The sequence below is a fragment of the Acomys russatus genome, chromosome 3 (assembly GCF_903995435.1).
Source record: "Acomys russatus chromosome 3, mAcoRus1.1, whole genome shotgun sequence".
Lineage (NCBI taxonomy): Eukaryota > Metazoa > Chordata > Mammalia > Rodentia > Muridae > Acomys > Acomys russatus.
In genome coordinates, this window is record NC_067139.1 from 24,415,957 (window position 1) to 24,433,989 (window position 18,033).

The 18,033-nt window shown below is 44.8% G+C and overlaps 1 protein-coding gene across 1 annotated transcript in view; it reads right to left on the reverse strand.

The window, feature by feature from the left end:
• Elovl2 (ELOVL fatty acid elongase 2) overlaps window positions 1–17,100 on the reverse strand; it is a 39,752-nt gene extending 22,652 nt beyond the window's left edge. Inside the window, exon 1 of the mRNA XM_051170353.1 lies at window positions 17,015–17,100. Within this exon, the coding sequence (XP_051026310.1) occupies window positions 17,015–17,017 (3 nt within the window). The 5' untranslated portion in view covers window positions 17,018–17,100. The remainder of the gene's footprint in view (window positions 1–17,014) is intronic.
• Between the last annotated feature and the right edge of the window lie 933 nt (window positions 17,101–18,033).

Below are 18,033 nucleotides of genomic sequence, written 5' to 3' on the forward strand. Positions count from 1 at the left end.
TTAGGTACTTAACTTTCACGCATTTAAGCATCATAAGGATGTTAATAGTCTGTTTCATCTGTTCATCACTAGTGAATCGCAAGGCATGTGACCTCTAGGGGAGGGAAGAAGGTGGTGACAAGTGTCTGTCTATAAATGATGGGAGCAGAAGGCAAAATTAATATGGGCCACACACTTGTCTTTGCCAACATATTGTCAAAATAATACAAATGCAAGTCTTCAGAAATCAGGACATCAGAAATCTCGGCTTGGTTTTTCTCTCTCAGCTACTGTTCTGATGCCTCTTCTATAGGAGTGTGTGAATGAGATGTCACTGCTCCTTTCTCACTATCAACATTTCTACTCCTCAGGCACACAAACTGATCCTATGAAACACAATCATTGTATGCCTGTTGTTCGGCCTCTGGGGGCTACTCTGTAAAATGACTGTACAAAGTCAGTCAGTGGTACAGTGTGTGCTCTCTGAGGCCCTCCCTCTGGCTCAGAGTTTTAAAGAGGCACACTGACCAGTGTCTGTCCTCCCACTCTTCTCTTCCCTCTTAGTCTCAAAGCTGGTAGGAAGAATGCCAGATTCATACAACAAGAACTGACCCTGGGATGTTGCTGACCAAGCATCATCAAGCAGTAAACACAAAATTATCATGGACTTTGAAACAAAAATACAAAACTCACAGAAGGAGCCTTGACTTAATGAATAGGCTACCCAGAGAGAGGTCAGTTAACATGAAATGCCTGATAAGTTTGTTCCTGAATCCCACGGGCACATGTTTCTGTTTCCCACCTAGGTATTCCAGAGAAACCAGCATTCAGTCTCTCTCCATATCTGTCATCGTGTCTTAGAAAATGAGAGGGCCCTCCCACCTCAGGAAGAGAAGACTTCTGCTGTGGTGTGTGCCACAACAGGGACAACAAAGGATGGTCTCACAAGGCCTTCAGCAGCTGTGTGATCCTACCTCCCCAGCACCCTTCAGAGGGGAAAGTTTCTATTCTAATTTTTTTTGAAAGTGCTAAGTAAAAAACCAGCTGCCAGCCCACCCTGTCCTATCTGAATGTTATAAATCCAACATAGAAATCGAAGAACAGCCTGGTTGCTCAGAGTCACATGGGTAGGAGAGTATAGCCAGATTCCTCTTTTAAAGTATGTGCCTCAATCTGTTCCCTAGAGCAGCCGCTAGAAACTGTCTGATTTCTACAAAATAAGCACAAAGTACAGAGGTTTTTAAAATATTTTCTAGACAGAATTCTTCATCTAATTTTTCAACTCCCAAAACTTACTTTTCTAAGAACTGTGTCATTTAGAGCATGGGGGCTACCGTGGCCAGTGCAGCTCTGAGGTCTTTGTGGTGTTTTTTTCTTCCACCTTGTAAAAGAGAAGACATAAATCCAGTAACATCCACAGGTGGTAGACTGGGGACAGGGGAGGGAAAACTGCAGAAATGTTTTCAGGACAGGTGCCTCCTTGGTGCTCTCTTAGCCCAATTGGTGTTCTAGTTGCTCCATCAGAGGCCAAAATTAGTCTTTGGAGAAGCAAGGACTTGAAGTTTCCATCTGATTGGTGAAGAAAATGTGTGTTGGGTTTAGGCATATTAGAAAAGTCAAGGAGACATGTTAGATGGGATATATTCTCGAATTATTGCTGGCATACAAAGAGAAAGTCTAAATCATTTGCATAGCTCCCATAGAACAGCCCAAGCATTGAAAATGTAGCTGGCTGTGGCAGCCAGCAGCAAGCCTGGCAGAAAGGTGAGGCTAGGCGGGTGGGCTGCCAAGGCAGGCGTCCTCTGTGACTCTCACAGGAAGCACAGTGTGACCCCATTTATAGGGACCCCATTGCTGGATAGGGCTGCAATACTCCGCCATGCATATCCGGACACTGATTTTAAGTAGAGAGCTTACTTTGCTGCAGCTGATAATCAGGCGCTGTGGGGAAGATGCAGCTGTGAAAAGGAACTTTATTCTTCTGGCTCAAATGTTGTCTGGGAGGCTAACTGCCTCCTTCTGCTAACCTAGGCCTAGTCCTGGAAGCTTCTAGCCTCCGTACAATCTAACCTAGGCCTAGAATGTTTTCAGCCTCTGAGACTTACTGCTTAATAAGCTCACCCTTACTTGCTCCTACTGAGCTCTGGGCTGTCCTGTTCAAGTCAGCTGTTCTGGCTCAAACTCTTCTCTCAGCTGATTTATTAAATTTGGCTTTTCTTGGCCTGGAATTGCTCTGCTTGGCCTCAGACTAACTCAGCAATCTGCTCTAATCTTCTGGCTTCTTCCCATTTTCTGACTTGTTCCATTTTCACATGAGTTCTCTCTCCGCAACCCATCTCTCTATTACTGTCCTGGTAAAAACTGTCTCCTCTCGCTGAAAAAATTTGTCTCTTAAACAACTTCCCTTTCCTCTCTTTCCTCGTGCGAGTTGGGCGTATCCTATTCTGCCGAATCTTCTCTGATTCGCCACCTTTTCTGCCATTCAGTGAAACATCCCTTTCAAACATGGGTGCTCCCTTCTACAAACTAACTTTACCTTTGTTTGGGATTATAGGCGTGTATCACCATGCCTGGACTCAGCTTTTCTTTACCTGATATATGCTCTATACCAGGCTGGCCTTGAACTCAGATCTGTTTGCCTCTGTCTCCTGGATTAAAAGCGTGTTTGCATTCCAACCTGATCACATAGACCAAGAAGGTCTTTGGATATGATTTCTTGCCAGAACAGCCATGTTCTGAATTAACATCCTTCAACACAGCTCTCTACTGCATTGTTTACAGACCTACCATATTTTCCTGGTACAGGGTCCTCTGTCTGCTAAGAGATGTAGGGAGAAAGCCTAGTGACAGCCACAGAGAGGGCCTTGCAGTGCTCGCTACACAATTGCTTTCCACCAAATTGTTCATCTTATTCTGCTTTTCTCTAGCCCTTAGACTCCTCTAATGGAGGAATCACTCAACTTCGAAGAAAGTCACGTAACCATGTCAACAATGCTTACTTCTCCCTAGGATAACATCATACAGAGTAAAGCTCATTTCTGTTAAACCCTGAAGACTCTCAGCTTGCACATTTAATGGGAAGTAAGGACCCAGCGGGTGAAATGTCTCATACATTAGACAAAGTCCCCCTTAATCACACAGCTTTTCCCAGTTCCACAGAAAGCTTACACTTGAATATTTCACAGTGACACTGATGCTCACTATGACAAGACAGGAAGCACCAGGACAGGAGCCAACAAACCCAGGTCCTTCTCTGGACTCTGAGGGAAAGCTGTGTGGCCTCGGACTGCAGTCCTCTCATCTCTACCTCCTTCCTGTGACAGCCAAAGCAGCTGCCGCTAAAACCTTTTTCACGTGGAACAAGGAGTGTTTCCAACCTTAGAGTCACTAAGGAAGTGTGCTTGCATGTTGTCACTCATGCATACTGCTAACACGCCCACCCCCCCACCCCCGGACTCAGGAAACGATCTCTACTGTCACAAGTGTCCAGCAATGAGAACTACAGTGACACAATTATCACCAGTCTGCAGACGGCAGTCTGACTCCAAGTGACTTTACATGTAGTATTACCACTATAGCTAGAGAGTAAACCAGCCTTACATTCAGATTTATATTTTATATTGATTTATAGTTGATAAATAAAAAATGTATGTTAACAGTGTATAATATGTTTTGAAATATAAATATTTTTGAAATGCCCATATCAAACCAACTTTAAGTTTCCTTACCACGTTTTTTTTTGTGGTGAAAATACCTAAAAATCTATATATTAGAAATTTCCAACTAATGATTATTAACTACAATAAACACACTGTATAGTAATCCCTTAAGTTTATTTCTACAGTCTGAATTAAATCTCTCATATTTTAACCAACAAAAAGATATTTGTCTGTAATAAGCTAGTATTAGGAAAATTTTGGTATGAATACTTATGTATTTCTTAAACTCGCCTTTCAAAAAAGGCAGCTTTAAAAAATATGAAAATGCCAAATTTTTATAAGACTTTCCATTTTGATACAAGTCTATAAACGCCTAAGAATTAGCTGTGAAACACACAGCTCTGCTATGAATAGGAATGAGTTTACAAAGGAGTGGCTCAGCAATCATTTTACACATTGACTTACGTAGTGTGCGTGTGTGGGTCAGAGGGCAACTTGCAGGGCCAGTGCTCTCCTCCCACCGCATGGGTTCAGGAACACTGCTCATCTTGCTGTTCTTGGCAGCGAGTGCCATTACCATCTCACAGGCCCTGAAGTGATTTTTTTAAAAAATCCCAGGTGAGGGGCTGAAGAGATGGCTCAGTAGTTAAGAGCATTGGCTGCTCTTCCAGAAGTCTTAAGTTGACTCCTGGTACCCACGTGGCAGCTCACAACTGTCTATAACTCCAGTTCCAGAGGATGCAACACCCTCTCACAGACATACATGCAAACAAAACACCAGTGCAAATAAAATAAATAAACTATATTAAAAATCCAAATGAAAATGGGAAGAGCATGTTGACAGTGACAATTTACAGATGTCTAATCCAATTCTCCTCCCAATGCTGGAAATAGCTTCTTCCCCTAACTCACTAGGAAATCCCCAGCTGCACACTCCATCTGCAGTGGTCCTTGTTCACGGAGAGCCTCTGTGCTCGCCTTTCCCCCTTCCAGCCATGCCTTATGCATCCCACTTCTCCCCCTGGAGTCATATAACTGGGACTTTTCTTCTACATCAAGGCTCTTGGGCTATTTGGAGAGGAGCCATTTAGCTTAGCCCCAGCCAATCAGCTCCAGCCCCCTCCACCTTGTCAGTGGTCTGACCCTGCTCTCCTTCCTCCCTCCCTTCCTTCCTCCACAGAGGTAGAGAGTTATTGAGCATGAGATTTCAGACACATGCCCACCTACACAGTGATCTCTAGTCTACCTCACTTCCTAGAGCAATGAATGGTTCTCAACCTGTGGGTCACGCCCTCTTTGTAGGAGTGCACAGCATAATATCCTGCATATCAGATGCTGACATTACAATTCACAACAGCAGCAAAATTACAAGTATGAAGTAACAACAAAACAATTTTATAGTTGGGTGTCACCACAGCATAAGAAATTGTGTTAAGGGGCTGCAGCTTTAGGAGGGTTGAGAACCACTGTTCTAGAGCGTTCTCCTCAGTTTTTTTTTGTTGTTTTGTTTTTTTGTTTTTTGAGACAGGGTCTCACTACGTAGTCCAGGCTGGCCTCAAACTCATGGAGATCGTCTTGCCTCCACCTACGGAATTCTGGGGGTTGTAAACAAGTGTCATGGCTTCATTCGAGCAATTCATTCAGTAATGTAGGCGAACTCTTTCAGAATGTGGTACAAGCAGCGCCCTCCTGTTCTGAACACCAGGTTTCTATTGATGGAACCGATTCCTTTGCCTGAGCCTAAAACTCTTCCCCTGTCATTCTTCCTTCAGATGGGCAGGGCGAGGACTAGGGGCGGGGCAGGGCCGATAGACATAGATGTTGCTCACAGCCACCAAGCAAACGGCAGCTAGAGAGCTCCTCTGTAGCCCTGCTGCTTCTCTTAGAGGATGTGTATGACGGAACCTGCACTTTAACACGGGAGCCTAATGCATCACTTATTTCTGATTTTCTGTTATTACAGGCATGCTGCTTTATATAAAATCTCCAGTACTCATAAGTAAGTTTCTCTGGGGGAAAATCTAGTTGTAAAATTGCTATGCTAGTCAGGAAATACATTAATTTTTTTTCTAGGAAAACTACCATATTGCTCTAAAATATTTATGAAATTTCCATCAGCTATTTAATCTTTGCCAAGTTCATGGATGTGACACGGTATAAGTTTGCATTTCCGCATTACTTCAGGACTTGTGTGCGTCTTCACATGTTAATTAGCGTGCTGTGAAAGCCTTCTCCTCAGTGAGCTGTTATTTCCATGCTGTCACTACCCATGTGTCTTGTGGGTTGCTTACATTCTTGCTTCAAAGTTACCATGTATCCTGCACGCTACCTTCCTGTCACTGTGACTGCACTTCCTTCTAGCCATCCCCAGTTTTTCTAAAGCTCAGCCTGTGGTATCTTTTCATCCATGCCAAGCACACTCTACCCGTCCCCTCCCCAGCTATAGTACCAACCTAAATGTCATATGTTATGGTTTGTGCCACGAAATTACCCATACTGTACTTTCTATTTTCTAACAGTTTTAAAGTTTTGTTTTTCTTTAGCCTTTTTAATGATCTAGAATTTACATACTGTCAGGCGGAGACCTAACTGTTTCAGCACATTTCCACACTCTTCTGTGACACCAGCCTTCCAGTCAGGGTTGACACCTGCACCACCCACTTCCTTCTGCTTGCCTCATCCGACTGTCTATTTAGAACTTTCCATGATGCTGCAAGAGCAAATCCAAGGATGCGCCTTCCTGTGACACCGTGGCCACAAGTCAGGTCCTGGTCTCTGGTCTCTGGTCTCTGGTCCCTGTGCCATCTTGCTAAAGATGTCCCCATTCCTGTGCTTCGGCTTGGCCATGGGGGCAGACGTGTCCATGTGTCCACCTGCTCCTTAGAGGAGGAGGTCTGAGCCATGAAGCACATGAGAGGCCATAAGAACAGCTTCTCACCAACCCACTGAAATCCCAGAACTTCGTCTCCCAAATGGCTACACAAAGTAATTTTCACATCTCTTCACAATTTGGACAAAAGTTGTTTCCAAAGTACTGAAAAGTGGGAGAGACTGTACAGTGGCTCCAAAATGTAGTATTAAACAGTTTTTTCTACAGTATATATCAAGTCTCAGGAATTTCAAATACCATGTATTTTCATCATTCATAGCAGCCCACAAATGATGACAAAGTCCATACTCCAAATAAATGTATTATAACATGTGCATATGTGTGTGCAACACTGCATTCCTCAAAGTAAATGTGTGTATTATTTTCTGTCACTAAAAACCGAGTCACTACAAAAAAAAAAAACCACCAAACAAAACCAAACAAAAACCTCTGTGAAGACCTCTACCAAATAAAAGGATAAAAAATTACTCAGGATTAAAATTTTGCTTTAAATACTTTTTTCTAGCGATTATATGGTTCAAAAACAGCCAGTTCTAAGTCACACTCTCACTCTTCCTCCATCCACAGCAAGCCTGGTGTCTCTCCTGCTCTACGGTTTTATCCATAACTCATCTACCTTCTAATACACTATTTAGTGTATTTTTTAGAGTCTTCATTTGTTGCCTGGTTCCCGTCTATTTATCACAAGCCTGAATCTCTGACATATCTACCATGGGAACAAATATGAAGCCAATAAGCATAAATATTTGTCACATAAATAAATTCCAAGGAGACAGTATCAAATGGAAAATAGTTTTAAAGTTGTTGAAGGAAAGACAGGATTTCTTTGGTGGGACACCTGACAGTGATCCTAGCACTTGGGAGGTGCTGGCAGGAGGGGCTGGTGTTGAAGGTCACCTCCCAGCTGCTTAAGTGAGTCTCAAAAATAAAATATGATGAATCCTCCCTTCCCTGCCTCCTTCCTTAAAAACACTGAATATTTTAGGGAAAACTCAGTTTGAGAACTTTTAATACAGTGTTTGTCAAACAAAAACTCCTCATCTGGGTTACAAGAAAAGTTGAGCTACACAGCACCACAAGCAATGGTCTGCAGAAGACAAGAAACACAGGTATAAAGTGAGTTTGAGTCCCCAGACCACCACTGGCTGGCTATAAATGACAAAATAAGGTTTTCGAGATACCTCTGCTGCTAGCAAGCTGGCTTTGTGTTTTGAATTTGTAACTAGATTCTGAATGAAATCATCTTAAGTCTCAGTATCCTACAAATCTGTCTATCAAACAAGTCTTCTCTGTGTGTCCCCTATGTGCAAGTTCCATTGGATCCGGAATCAGCGGTAAAGAGGGCACAGAGGAAATGCTCACCCTTATAGACTGGGTAGTAGAGATAAAATAAATAAATAAAGTAAGCAAGGGTATCAAACAAGCTACCACCTAAACAGACGATGCTGGCATGTGTTTCTGTATACTAACACACTGAAGAAATATGTGGTGTTATAATTTCACATCTTTAGGGTTGGGCAGTGTGTGTGTGTGTGTGTGTGTGTGTGTGTGTGTGTGTGTATGTGTGTGTTGATACATCTCACTTGAGAAGGAGTGGATGGACTCACGCCATGGCAGACTAAGTCACTCTACTAAGCAGTGAAGTGTTGCGCTGGAGGGTGGTACAGACTGTCCAGCAACCTAGCAGCTTCACGCTGCGTGCCTCAGAGTCCTCAGGAGCCTGTCTTACCCCCGTCCTTACACAGCAACTTCTCTCCAGCCAGGCTGCTCTGTTCTGGGTCCCAGTACTTGCAAAACACATTTCCAACAGTCCCTCCACAGTAAGTCTCTCATAGTCCACTTATTTTGTTCTCACTCATATTAAGTAGTAAATGTCTCACCAATTTTCATTACCTCTAAACTGATAGACAAGAGAAGTAATGCAACTCTTTCTCCACAACGCACACAAATCCCATCATTTGCTATGCTTAGATTTAGTAACAAAGGATGAGAGTACAGTGGGAAAGGCAGAGAATGGGAGAGAGATTTTCTAGTCGATGTTTGTAGGGGTTAAGGCCGTAGGCGAAACACTATTAAGAAGCTCAAGTCAGGCCATCTGATGTGGGTGGTTGAGCAAATAGCTGCAGCTTACGCTGATTACAGGAGACTCTCTGGATTGCCTAGAGCTGTTATTCAAATCCATGGTAGTTTTCAGAAAGCAGGCACTTTGCTATGACATGAACGCATCTACAGGGAGAAGCACTCCGTAAGAAAATGATTTTTGAAAAAGTGTATGCGAGCGAGATGTGTTCCAGCCTTTCCTTTTTCATCAATTACTTTAATACAATTCTCATAGCCTCAGGGATCTGAAGATGAGACTGCAATCTTCCCGCATTTTCACTCTTCCCAGGGAATTAAAAAAAAAAAAAAAATCCTGAAAGTTAAATTTAGCATCATCTTCATAGGGGTATAAGGTTTTTTAAATGTAAACTGTTTAATCAAGATAGCTGAAAACATCTTGGGTTCCTGCACACATGACGTCACAGTTGTAAAGATGGATATGCCTTAGGTGCAGCTGTCGCCTGCCCATCTGATCCAGGCTTTACTCTGCGTTACATTTCAGGGATGACAATGCTGAGCTTCACGTGATTAAACAACTTGGGAGACATGGAGGCCAAAGAATTGAACCTGAGTGTGTAAGTGAAAAGAGAATTCCTAAAAGCTGAACCATGAAAGCAAGCGAAGAGTCAGCACATTAGCTAGGCCCCCACATAGCCCCCTTCTCCAGATGCTCTCGGCCCCGGATGCTACAGTAACTAGGCTAACCTTCCTAAATGATGCCTCCTCCTCCAAAGTCTTAGAGGAACCCCTGACTCTCAAGGGCACGCTTGTCTGCATCTGGCCTGACTCAGCTTTCCCTGTCGCAGAGCCACAGCACCCACATTAAAGCACCTGCTGAAGTGTCCTAGCATGGGCTAGGCTCTGAGAAGATACAGCCTTGTCCACAAAGTGTCCCCAGGACAATGTTTCCCCGATCCGTTTGGGTCGTTTCCATCTGTGGCCTTAGCTGGTTATTTCTCCTCCCTGTGAGGTCCCTATCATGTCTACATTGCTGTCTTTTCCCGCAGACCAAAACAGGCACAGACATCATCCAAGATGGATCCCAATTCCTTGAAGTACATGGTGAACCTTTTTACAAGAAGCACCCTTTATTGTTTGAGCTCACGTGTGCCCTTGGATGCCTGGCATGCAGACCCCAATGCTCTTCCCTCGAGACAAGGTATTTGTATGTTCCTTTGAAAGTAGTTTTAAAGAGTAAGTTACTCAATTACATAGAGTGTATCCATTCCTTCAAAGGAAGAGCAAAAGTAAACTATTCATTCCAAAGTCTGCACGGAGGACTGGGGACCATTACAGTGTCTGTTCTGCCTATAGAGGGGCAAGTGCTGATAAGATTAGAGTTCTCCTGACACAGGGATGCTTCCCACTTTGTAAGTTGTAAGAGGAAAGCAGTTAACCTAATTTGCAAAGTGAGCTCGGCAGCAGCAGTGGTGGGACTGTCAAGTGGCTGGGGCCGTGGGCAATACTACTCTTGTTGTGTGCCTGCACATTTCAGACAGACCTCAGTTTGTAGATGGCAGAAGGACTTGTGATAAATACCATTTCGTTTTAGGAGTCAAACCCAAAAAAGGCCAGAAAGGGATCTGAGTGTCTTGAAAATAAAAAGGAATGGCAACTGCTCAGCCTCTGGAGCGGGATGTGAAAGAGCTCCAGGAACGACCCGAACAGGCATTTCTCCAGCCCTGAAGGGGCCCTCCTGCTCTTGCTAACTTTGCCACTGATTTTCTAAGGGCTAAGGGATTTGATTTCCAAGTCAAGAAAACTGTGGGTGTGGGAGTGTCTTCCCTGTGGCAGTTCAAGAAGTCCCCAAGAACAGGAGCAGAGGGGCTCGGGCACAGGCTGTTTCTTTCTCCAGACACAGAGAGGAAAGCCCGCTGAAGTGAACACTGAATATAGCTTGCCAGCCATGGTCTGCATGCCTGTCATCCCAGCACCGAGGAGGCTGAGATAGAGTGGCAAGTTCCAGGACAGCCTGGCTTAGAAAGGGAGACCCCATCTCAAGACAAAACAGAGCAAAAGACAACGCTTCTGCATTGTAGACACATTCATCTTCCTTAAAGGCATGTGCCAATTTATATCGAACTCTTTAGTGTGATGGCTAATAAATGCACTCAATCTATCAACTAAATAAGGCTTTCCAAGTAGTCCTAACACCTACGGAATTCAAAGGTCTCACTAAGTTCTGCTTAGCCACATGAAAAATCAACATATTTACATCTTTAAAGTATCAGAATTAAGAACAAATGATAAGGTCTTAAGACGTAAAACATGTGCAAAGCGATGTTATTTCTGCCATTCTAATTAAACCAGACACTACCTGACTTCTCTTAAAAGTCACTTGTCAACTATTATATGGCCACTCCTGTTACATAAGTAACACTTGCACGTTCCAGTTCTTGTATATAGAAAATGATAAAAGGAAACTTTAATGGCTACTTACACACACACACACACACACGCACACGCACATTCAGGTTGACTATCTAAAACATTTTTAGTGCTAACTTAATGCCACAGTAGAATACCCCACACTTGACCTCATGCCATAGTCAAAACATAAGTAAAATGACCTTCAGGCTGTGTACAAAGTATGTTATGAAAAATAAACAAATTCTGTGTTTAGAATTACCACCCTTGAAATATATCATCGTGTTAGGATATGTGTTTGCAAATACTTCAAAAACTCTGAAAACAAAACCAAACTATGCTAAATCCAAGGTACTTCTGTTATGAAGCATTTTTGAGAAAAGGAATGTGCAAACCTCACAGACATCCACTGTGTGTTCATATCTATTTGTCCATGTAACTCATGGGGTGAAAAGTAGCTCACTTTGCCATAAATGGTGACTTTTTATAAATGTGTGAGAAAGCACATCATACTGGCCAGTGGATAAAGCTCTATGGAGGAGTGAGAAAGCGGCTCTGGGACCAGAAAGTTTAGACGTCTATATGTGACCTTGAACAAATCATTTTTTTCTTTTGAAACTCAGTTTTCTTCTACAATGTAAGCTTAGCGCTGTAGATTTACTTTCCTGTGAGAGAAACATCAAAACAGTACGTATAGAAGTGCCCTGAATGGCACCTGACGTTGTAGAGGGGGCGGGCAGAGGCGCGTGCCAGAGGCCTTCCTAGATTGCTCCCTCCCAGGGATGGCCCCCACAGTACCGAGACTGCAGTGCTCAGTGCCGTGCCTAGCTTTTGGGTTGGTTGTTTTTATGCAGTGCCAGAAATCTGGACTCAGATGCTCATGCTTGCGCAGCAGCCCTTTACCGACCAGCCATCTCCCCAGCCTACAGTGTATTTGTTAAAATTAAATGGCCAACTGCCACAAGTATATGTAAAGTGAAAAGTCACCCAGAAAATCCATGGACATGGCTTTGTCCACTTTTAACTTCAGTAAGAAAGTAACACTACAAATATTATGGGTAAAAAAGAATTTCACCTGGCCTCTTCTACAAATCACATTATCAGATACAATTACAGAAATGCATGCTTCGGCTAAATTATAGATTTTTTTAAAGTAATGGCATGGCTAAATTATAGATTTTTTAAAAATAATAGCATGACCACAGATATGACTGTGAAATACAGACACAGCTTCAGGATGACACATGGGTTACTACGACACAGACACAGGCCGGCTACACTGAATGCTAAGACACTGGCTGCGGTTTTGCAAAGCAAGCAAGTATCCCTTAATAGTGCTTTCCAGATAAGTGGAGGAATAACGGTGGGAGTCAGGCGAGTCCTGACCTCACACTTTCAACACGCAGCAATTTTCTTTCCTTTTTTTTTTTTTTTTTTTTGAGACAGGGTTTCTCTGTGTAGCCTTGGCTGTCCTGGACTCGCTTTGTAGACCAGGCTGGCCTCGAACTCACAGCGATCCGCCTGCCTCTGCCTCCCGAGTGCTGGGATTAAAGGCGTGTGCCACCACGCCCGGCTTTTTTTTCAATACTTACACCGTGCAGGCCGGCATCACCTCTGATGCTCACCTAATAGTAAGCCACATGGCTGGATGGCTCAGACAAGGCCTGTCCCCGGGAAGTCTGTGTTCAGTAAGAGATGCGAAGACTAGTGAGTACAGGATCACAAGGGGCCAAGAGTACGTGAGTGGACTGTTAGGTAGTCACACTGAAGTGTGAGAGGGTCTGCTGTGTGTGGAGGAGGGAGGTGGGCCCCAGCTTTCGGTAGCCTGGTTACAGGAGGTCTAGCCACAGAGGCTGCAAGATGACAGATAATATGAATCTCCAGGGAAGAGCCCTGCAGAGGGAAGGGACAGCTCCAGGGCCGAGTCCCTCTGATGCTAACAAAATAATCTTCTGTGAAAGATTAACCCCACTTAGCAAATGGGTAAACAGTGTGTCAGAGTGACCTGACCAGGGGGGCAGAACTGGTGGGTCCTGCAGCTGTCGCTGAAAACTGGGTTCACTGACGACCTGCCAGGGATCTTCCTTTTTGTGCCTTTGTTCGAAGAGCAGAGGAGAGCACTCTGTTTCTCACGAAGTGTCAAACAGTGAGCGGTCACTGCTGTCATGGTCGCTGCTGTTATTAGTCAATGCCACGGATGTCTCTTGAAAGATTAAAGATATGCAGCTCAAGTTCAATGACAGCTATAAAAATGTGTTTTTAAAGTTCTAAGATCAATTTTACTTTTTTCCTCCCTGTGGCTTTTTTCCTTTCCTTTTCTTGTGTGGATCGTTTTTAATAGCAGGCTGTCACTTAAAAGTAATTATTATTGCTTGGGTATTAGAAATGAGCTATACAATAGAAGCCATTGTGACTTAACATGAGAAAGGACTGAGAGGAGAATAGGGAGCTGTGGAGCCCAGTGACTCAGAGAATGACATTTCTCAGCAGAGGCAAGAGGTTAAAAAAAAAAAAAAAAATCAAAGAGACCAAAAAAGTAGAGAGAGACTTGTAGACTTGTAGAAGGGGCAAACATGGCAAAAAAAAAAAAAAAAAAAGAAAAGAAAAGAAAAGAAAAGAAAAAAGAGAGAGAGAGAGCTGGAGTGAAGGTGAAGAAAGGCTAAAAGCCATGTCAGACAAAATCCTGAGGATACTGGACAAACAAAACACAACACAACATGAAAGAAAAAAAATGGACCAAGAATCGGATTTCTGACACAGTAACCTAGAGATCCGGTGGAATTACCAGCGGCCGGGGGTGGAGGCTGAAAGGTGAGCAGCTTTATTTGCCCCGTGCTAAGTCTAAGGTGGCAGCCAGCTTCTCATGAGTGGAAAGGGTCCCAGAGATAAGAGATAAATTTGGACATGTGTGCCACTGAGAGCTGTTTGTCCAATACGATGACCTCCAGAACATGTGCCTTCTGAGCTACCAAAAACCAGCCACCTGACCTGCCATATGCTATGACTATAAACACACTAGATTTTGGGGGGAAAAAACCTGGGGGGGTGTCTTTGTTTTAGATAGGATCTGCTTTTATAGCCCAGGGAAGCCTTGATCTCACAACCTTTCTACCTCGGTCTCCCAAGTGCTGGGATTACAAGCATGAACTACCATGCTCAGGGTATGATTTTGAACATTTTGTATGAAAAAGATGTGTAAAAATCCTTAACTTATTCAGGAGGCAAAGACAGGCGGATCACTGTGAGTTCGAGGCTACCCTGGTCCACAAAGTGAGTCCAGGACAGCCAAGGCTGTCTCAAAAAAAAAAAAAAAAAAATTTTTTTTCCTTAACTTTTTTGTATTGGTTACATGTTGGAATAACACTTGCCCAGAGTGGGTTAAATGTTAAAATGTACTTCAAGAGTCTCAACTTTTTCAAATGTGCCTACCAGAAAGTCGCATATATGCTTTGCATTATATTTCTATTAGATCTGATGAACTCATAAAGTATATGGTCTTACTTATTCATCCCCCAAACCTTATGATACTTCATCTTGAGACAGTGACTGTTGTCCTGGCTCCTCTTGAACTCCTGTGGATAACCCAGGCTGGTCTTGATCTCCAGACCCTCTTACATCAGTTCCCACACACTGGACTTTCGCGCATGCACTTCAGTGGCCTGCCACAGCACCACTTTTTACAGAAGAGAATCCTGGTCTATAATCACACAGCTCGATGTGGAGCGGAGATGCAAACTCAGGAATGACACCAGGTCACATTGACTTCAAAACAAGCCATCCTCTCCCAGTTACTAAGTGGTTACGTTTTTAAATGGTGGAAGTATCAATTCATTTGAAAGGTTCCTTGCCAGAGTTAGTAAGGGCCTAATCCTACTATTCACTAACTGAAAACAAAAACAAGTACATGTGTGACATCTGAGGTATCATGTCCACTCTTGGGATAACAAAGGCTCCATTGCACCTCCTCCTACCAATCCCACCTCTTCCCCAAGTCAAATGGCCAGTAGCTAGTTGTCCAGCAGAGAGAAACACCATTGACACAACCCAGAAGGGAAGAGCCCTGCTTTCTGAACATAACTGGATACATGACACAGACCGACTTAACACAGTTCCTGCAGGCTTTCACAGACCATGGCATCTGAACTTCCCCAACGAAAACACAGTTCACTGGGCCCTTCACTGAAGAATCAAAGCAGTGAGCTTACCCAAATGGCTAATTTAAGAGTGCACTGCGCCTGTGTGTTGGCTCCCTCCTGTAACCCCAGCACTCAGCAGAGGGAAGCAGGATTGAAAGCGTGATGCTAGCCTGAACTATGCGGTTCTGACTAAAAAAAAAAAAAAAAAATCAAGAAACAAAACCTTATTTTCTTACTTTTTGCTAGAATCCTAACAATAAAATCTCCTGCAAATGTGAACTGAATTTTTTTTTAAAGCACCATTAATTTATCTTTAGTTCATTGGTTTAAATTTCAAAAACAAAGCTTTAATTTCTAGCACCTAGCTGGACATAACTACCTGAGGACCACCGGGCTGTACAATCAATCCCAACTCTACCATTTTCAAATCTTCTCATGTAAATGCCACTAGGCCGTTTGTCTCTGATTATAATAAACATGTCCCTAGACTAATAACAAACTACTGGCATAAATTTACACTGTGCAAATGGGGAAAATGGAAACTTAAATAGTATTCTTTGCAATAAGCCTAGTTAGCAGAGACATCATGGCATGGGTGTAGAAGAGTCTGTCACCTGACCCACTGACTTATGACCCCAGACCCCTACCCTTTCTCCCTCTCTGCCCCATTTCTCAAAAGTGCTGTCGCTTGATTTGGACACAGACTTGACAACATTGAAAAGGAGCTCACTATGGTACAGGATAAAGACTGTAAGACTTGCCCTTGACTTTGACTTTCCAGTTAATGCCCACTGACTGTTTCACTGAGTTGAAGTCCTCTTGGAAGTTTTCCCTAAGTAAAATCTCTGTCTACTTTGGAACAAAGATTCAGATGAGAGAGGGGGCGGGGAGGAGGGACCTGTTAGTGCTAAAAATGCTGTTCACTCAGATGTCAGGAGACTCAAGTGGCAGAGGAAAGCAGGAGGCAGCCACCAACATTCTGATCAGTGTGTCCCTCCTCCCACACTTTAGATCTCTGATCACCCTTGTTAAGGGGACAGTTCTTGCAGTGGTTCACTTCAAGGAGACCGCTGTTTCCCACTCACATAAATTACTTTGCTGTTTTGTTGTTGTTGTTGTTTGTTGTTAAATAAATGAAGTGTGCCTGGCACTGTTAACAAAAACTGTTCACCCAAACTTGCATTTTGATAAGGGAGACATTCAAAACACTAAATAAACAGATTATAACATGCTTAAATGGAGAAAACGAAACGAAAGGGATAGTAAGAATAAGAAAGTGAGGGGTGGGCTAGGATTTTAGTGCTCAGACTTAATAGTCAACCAAATAGAAGAGGGTGAGCCTAAAACGGTGTGGCTGGCTCGGATAATCTTGAGCTGACTGGTGCCCGGTGGGACAAGGAAAAGGGCAGGCACTTCACATATTTAGCAAGCCCTGAAGTGGAGGCGAAAAGACAAAAGACCGGTGAAGACAAATACGGATTTGAAGACAAACGCTGGATCTGCCGGTTTTCTTTAGCGGGGAGGTGGTTTTTTGAGACAGGGGGGGGGGGGTCCTCACCGTGGCCCAGGTTGGCCTCGAACTCGCAGCAATCCTCCTGCCTCAGCTCCCCCAGGGCCCAGACCGCTGCCCGCCCGGGACCGGCTCCCTGCGAGCTCAGCAGCACACAGTCTCCGCCTTTGTGCCCAGGCGCCTGGTTTCGCGGGGGTCCCTCAGCGAGCGGCGCGGGGAGAGCGTTGGGCCCCCGGCTGCAGCGCGGGCACGCCCCCGCGCCCCGTTACCCGCCAGCGCCCCAGCCGAGTGCCCGCACGCCCCCGGTCGGTCCCAACGTCCGCTGCCCTCCCGGAGGAGGCGCGCGGCCCCATTCACTCACTCACTCACTCACCATGGCCGCGCGGCCGCGATGCGCTGTCCAGGGTAGCCGCCTTCCTCTGCGCCGCGCCGCGCGCGGGCCGCGCTAGTCACTCGCCCCCGCCCCCGCCCCCCCCCCCGCGCGCCGCCAGCCTCCCCGCCCCCTCGGGCGCGCGCCGCGCCCTGCCCGCTCCGGGCCGTTTCCCCAGCCTCGAGACCGTGGTCCTTGAGGCCTGCGCGCCCCCCCCCCCCCCCCGCTCCGCGCGCGTCCCCGATCGCGCCGGCGCGCCGCCCCCTGTCGGCCGGCCGGGGATTTGCAAGCCCGGCCGTTTGCAGGCGCCTAAGGCGCATCTATAACCAGACCCCCGGAGAGGCTACCTATAGCTCCTCCACTCCCCGATTCTCCCAACCCCGCACCCCGACATCTCAGTCCTGGGGAGGAGGGGGCCGGGGAGAGCGCCAGGTGATTTAGATTGGGCACAAAGGTTTGCCAGATGTAAGTGGTGTTGATATGAGGGAGGTGCTGGCCTTGGATCGCGCAAGCCTGTAATCTCAAAACTTGGGGAGCAGAGAAAAGAGGAATAATAGGTAAAGAGTTCAGGGTTAGCCTTGGCTTCTTAGTAAGTTCAACACCAGCTCGAGCTTCATGAGCCCATGCTTCAAATAAGTAAATATATAAACAATAAAATGTATCCCTCTCGGGTGCCATCGGGAACAGATTAGCACCAATATTCAGTCTAAGCTGATCTTACTTCCTGGGAGTGTCAGGGCCTCTCGTGGCTTATACAATGCTTCCTTATGGGTGAACAGAATCAGATGCTGGGTCTCTGTGAATCACACGACTGCTTTTCATTTTGCCTTCAGAAAGAGCACGTATTTTTCTTAGCCGGCTAATGTGGTAAACTTGAAACACATATGGACAAAGAAATAAAGTGATGGTAAAAATGCTAAGAACCTTAAACCTGAAAAGACAGACCTCTCTCTTTCCTTGCGTACCTTGCATTTCACACATGGGAAGTTGTTTTTGAGAGAAGTTAGGACTGAACCAACAGG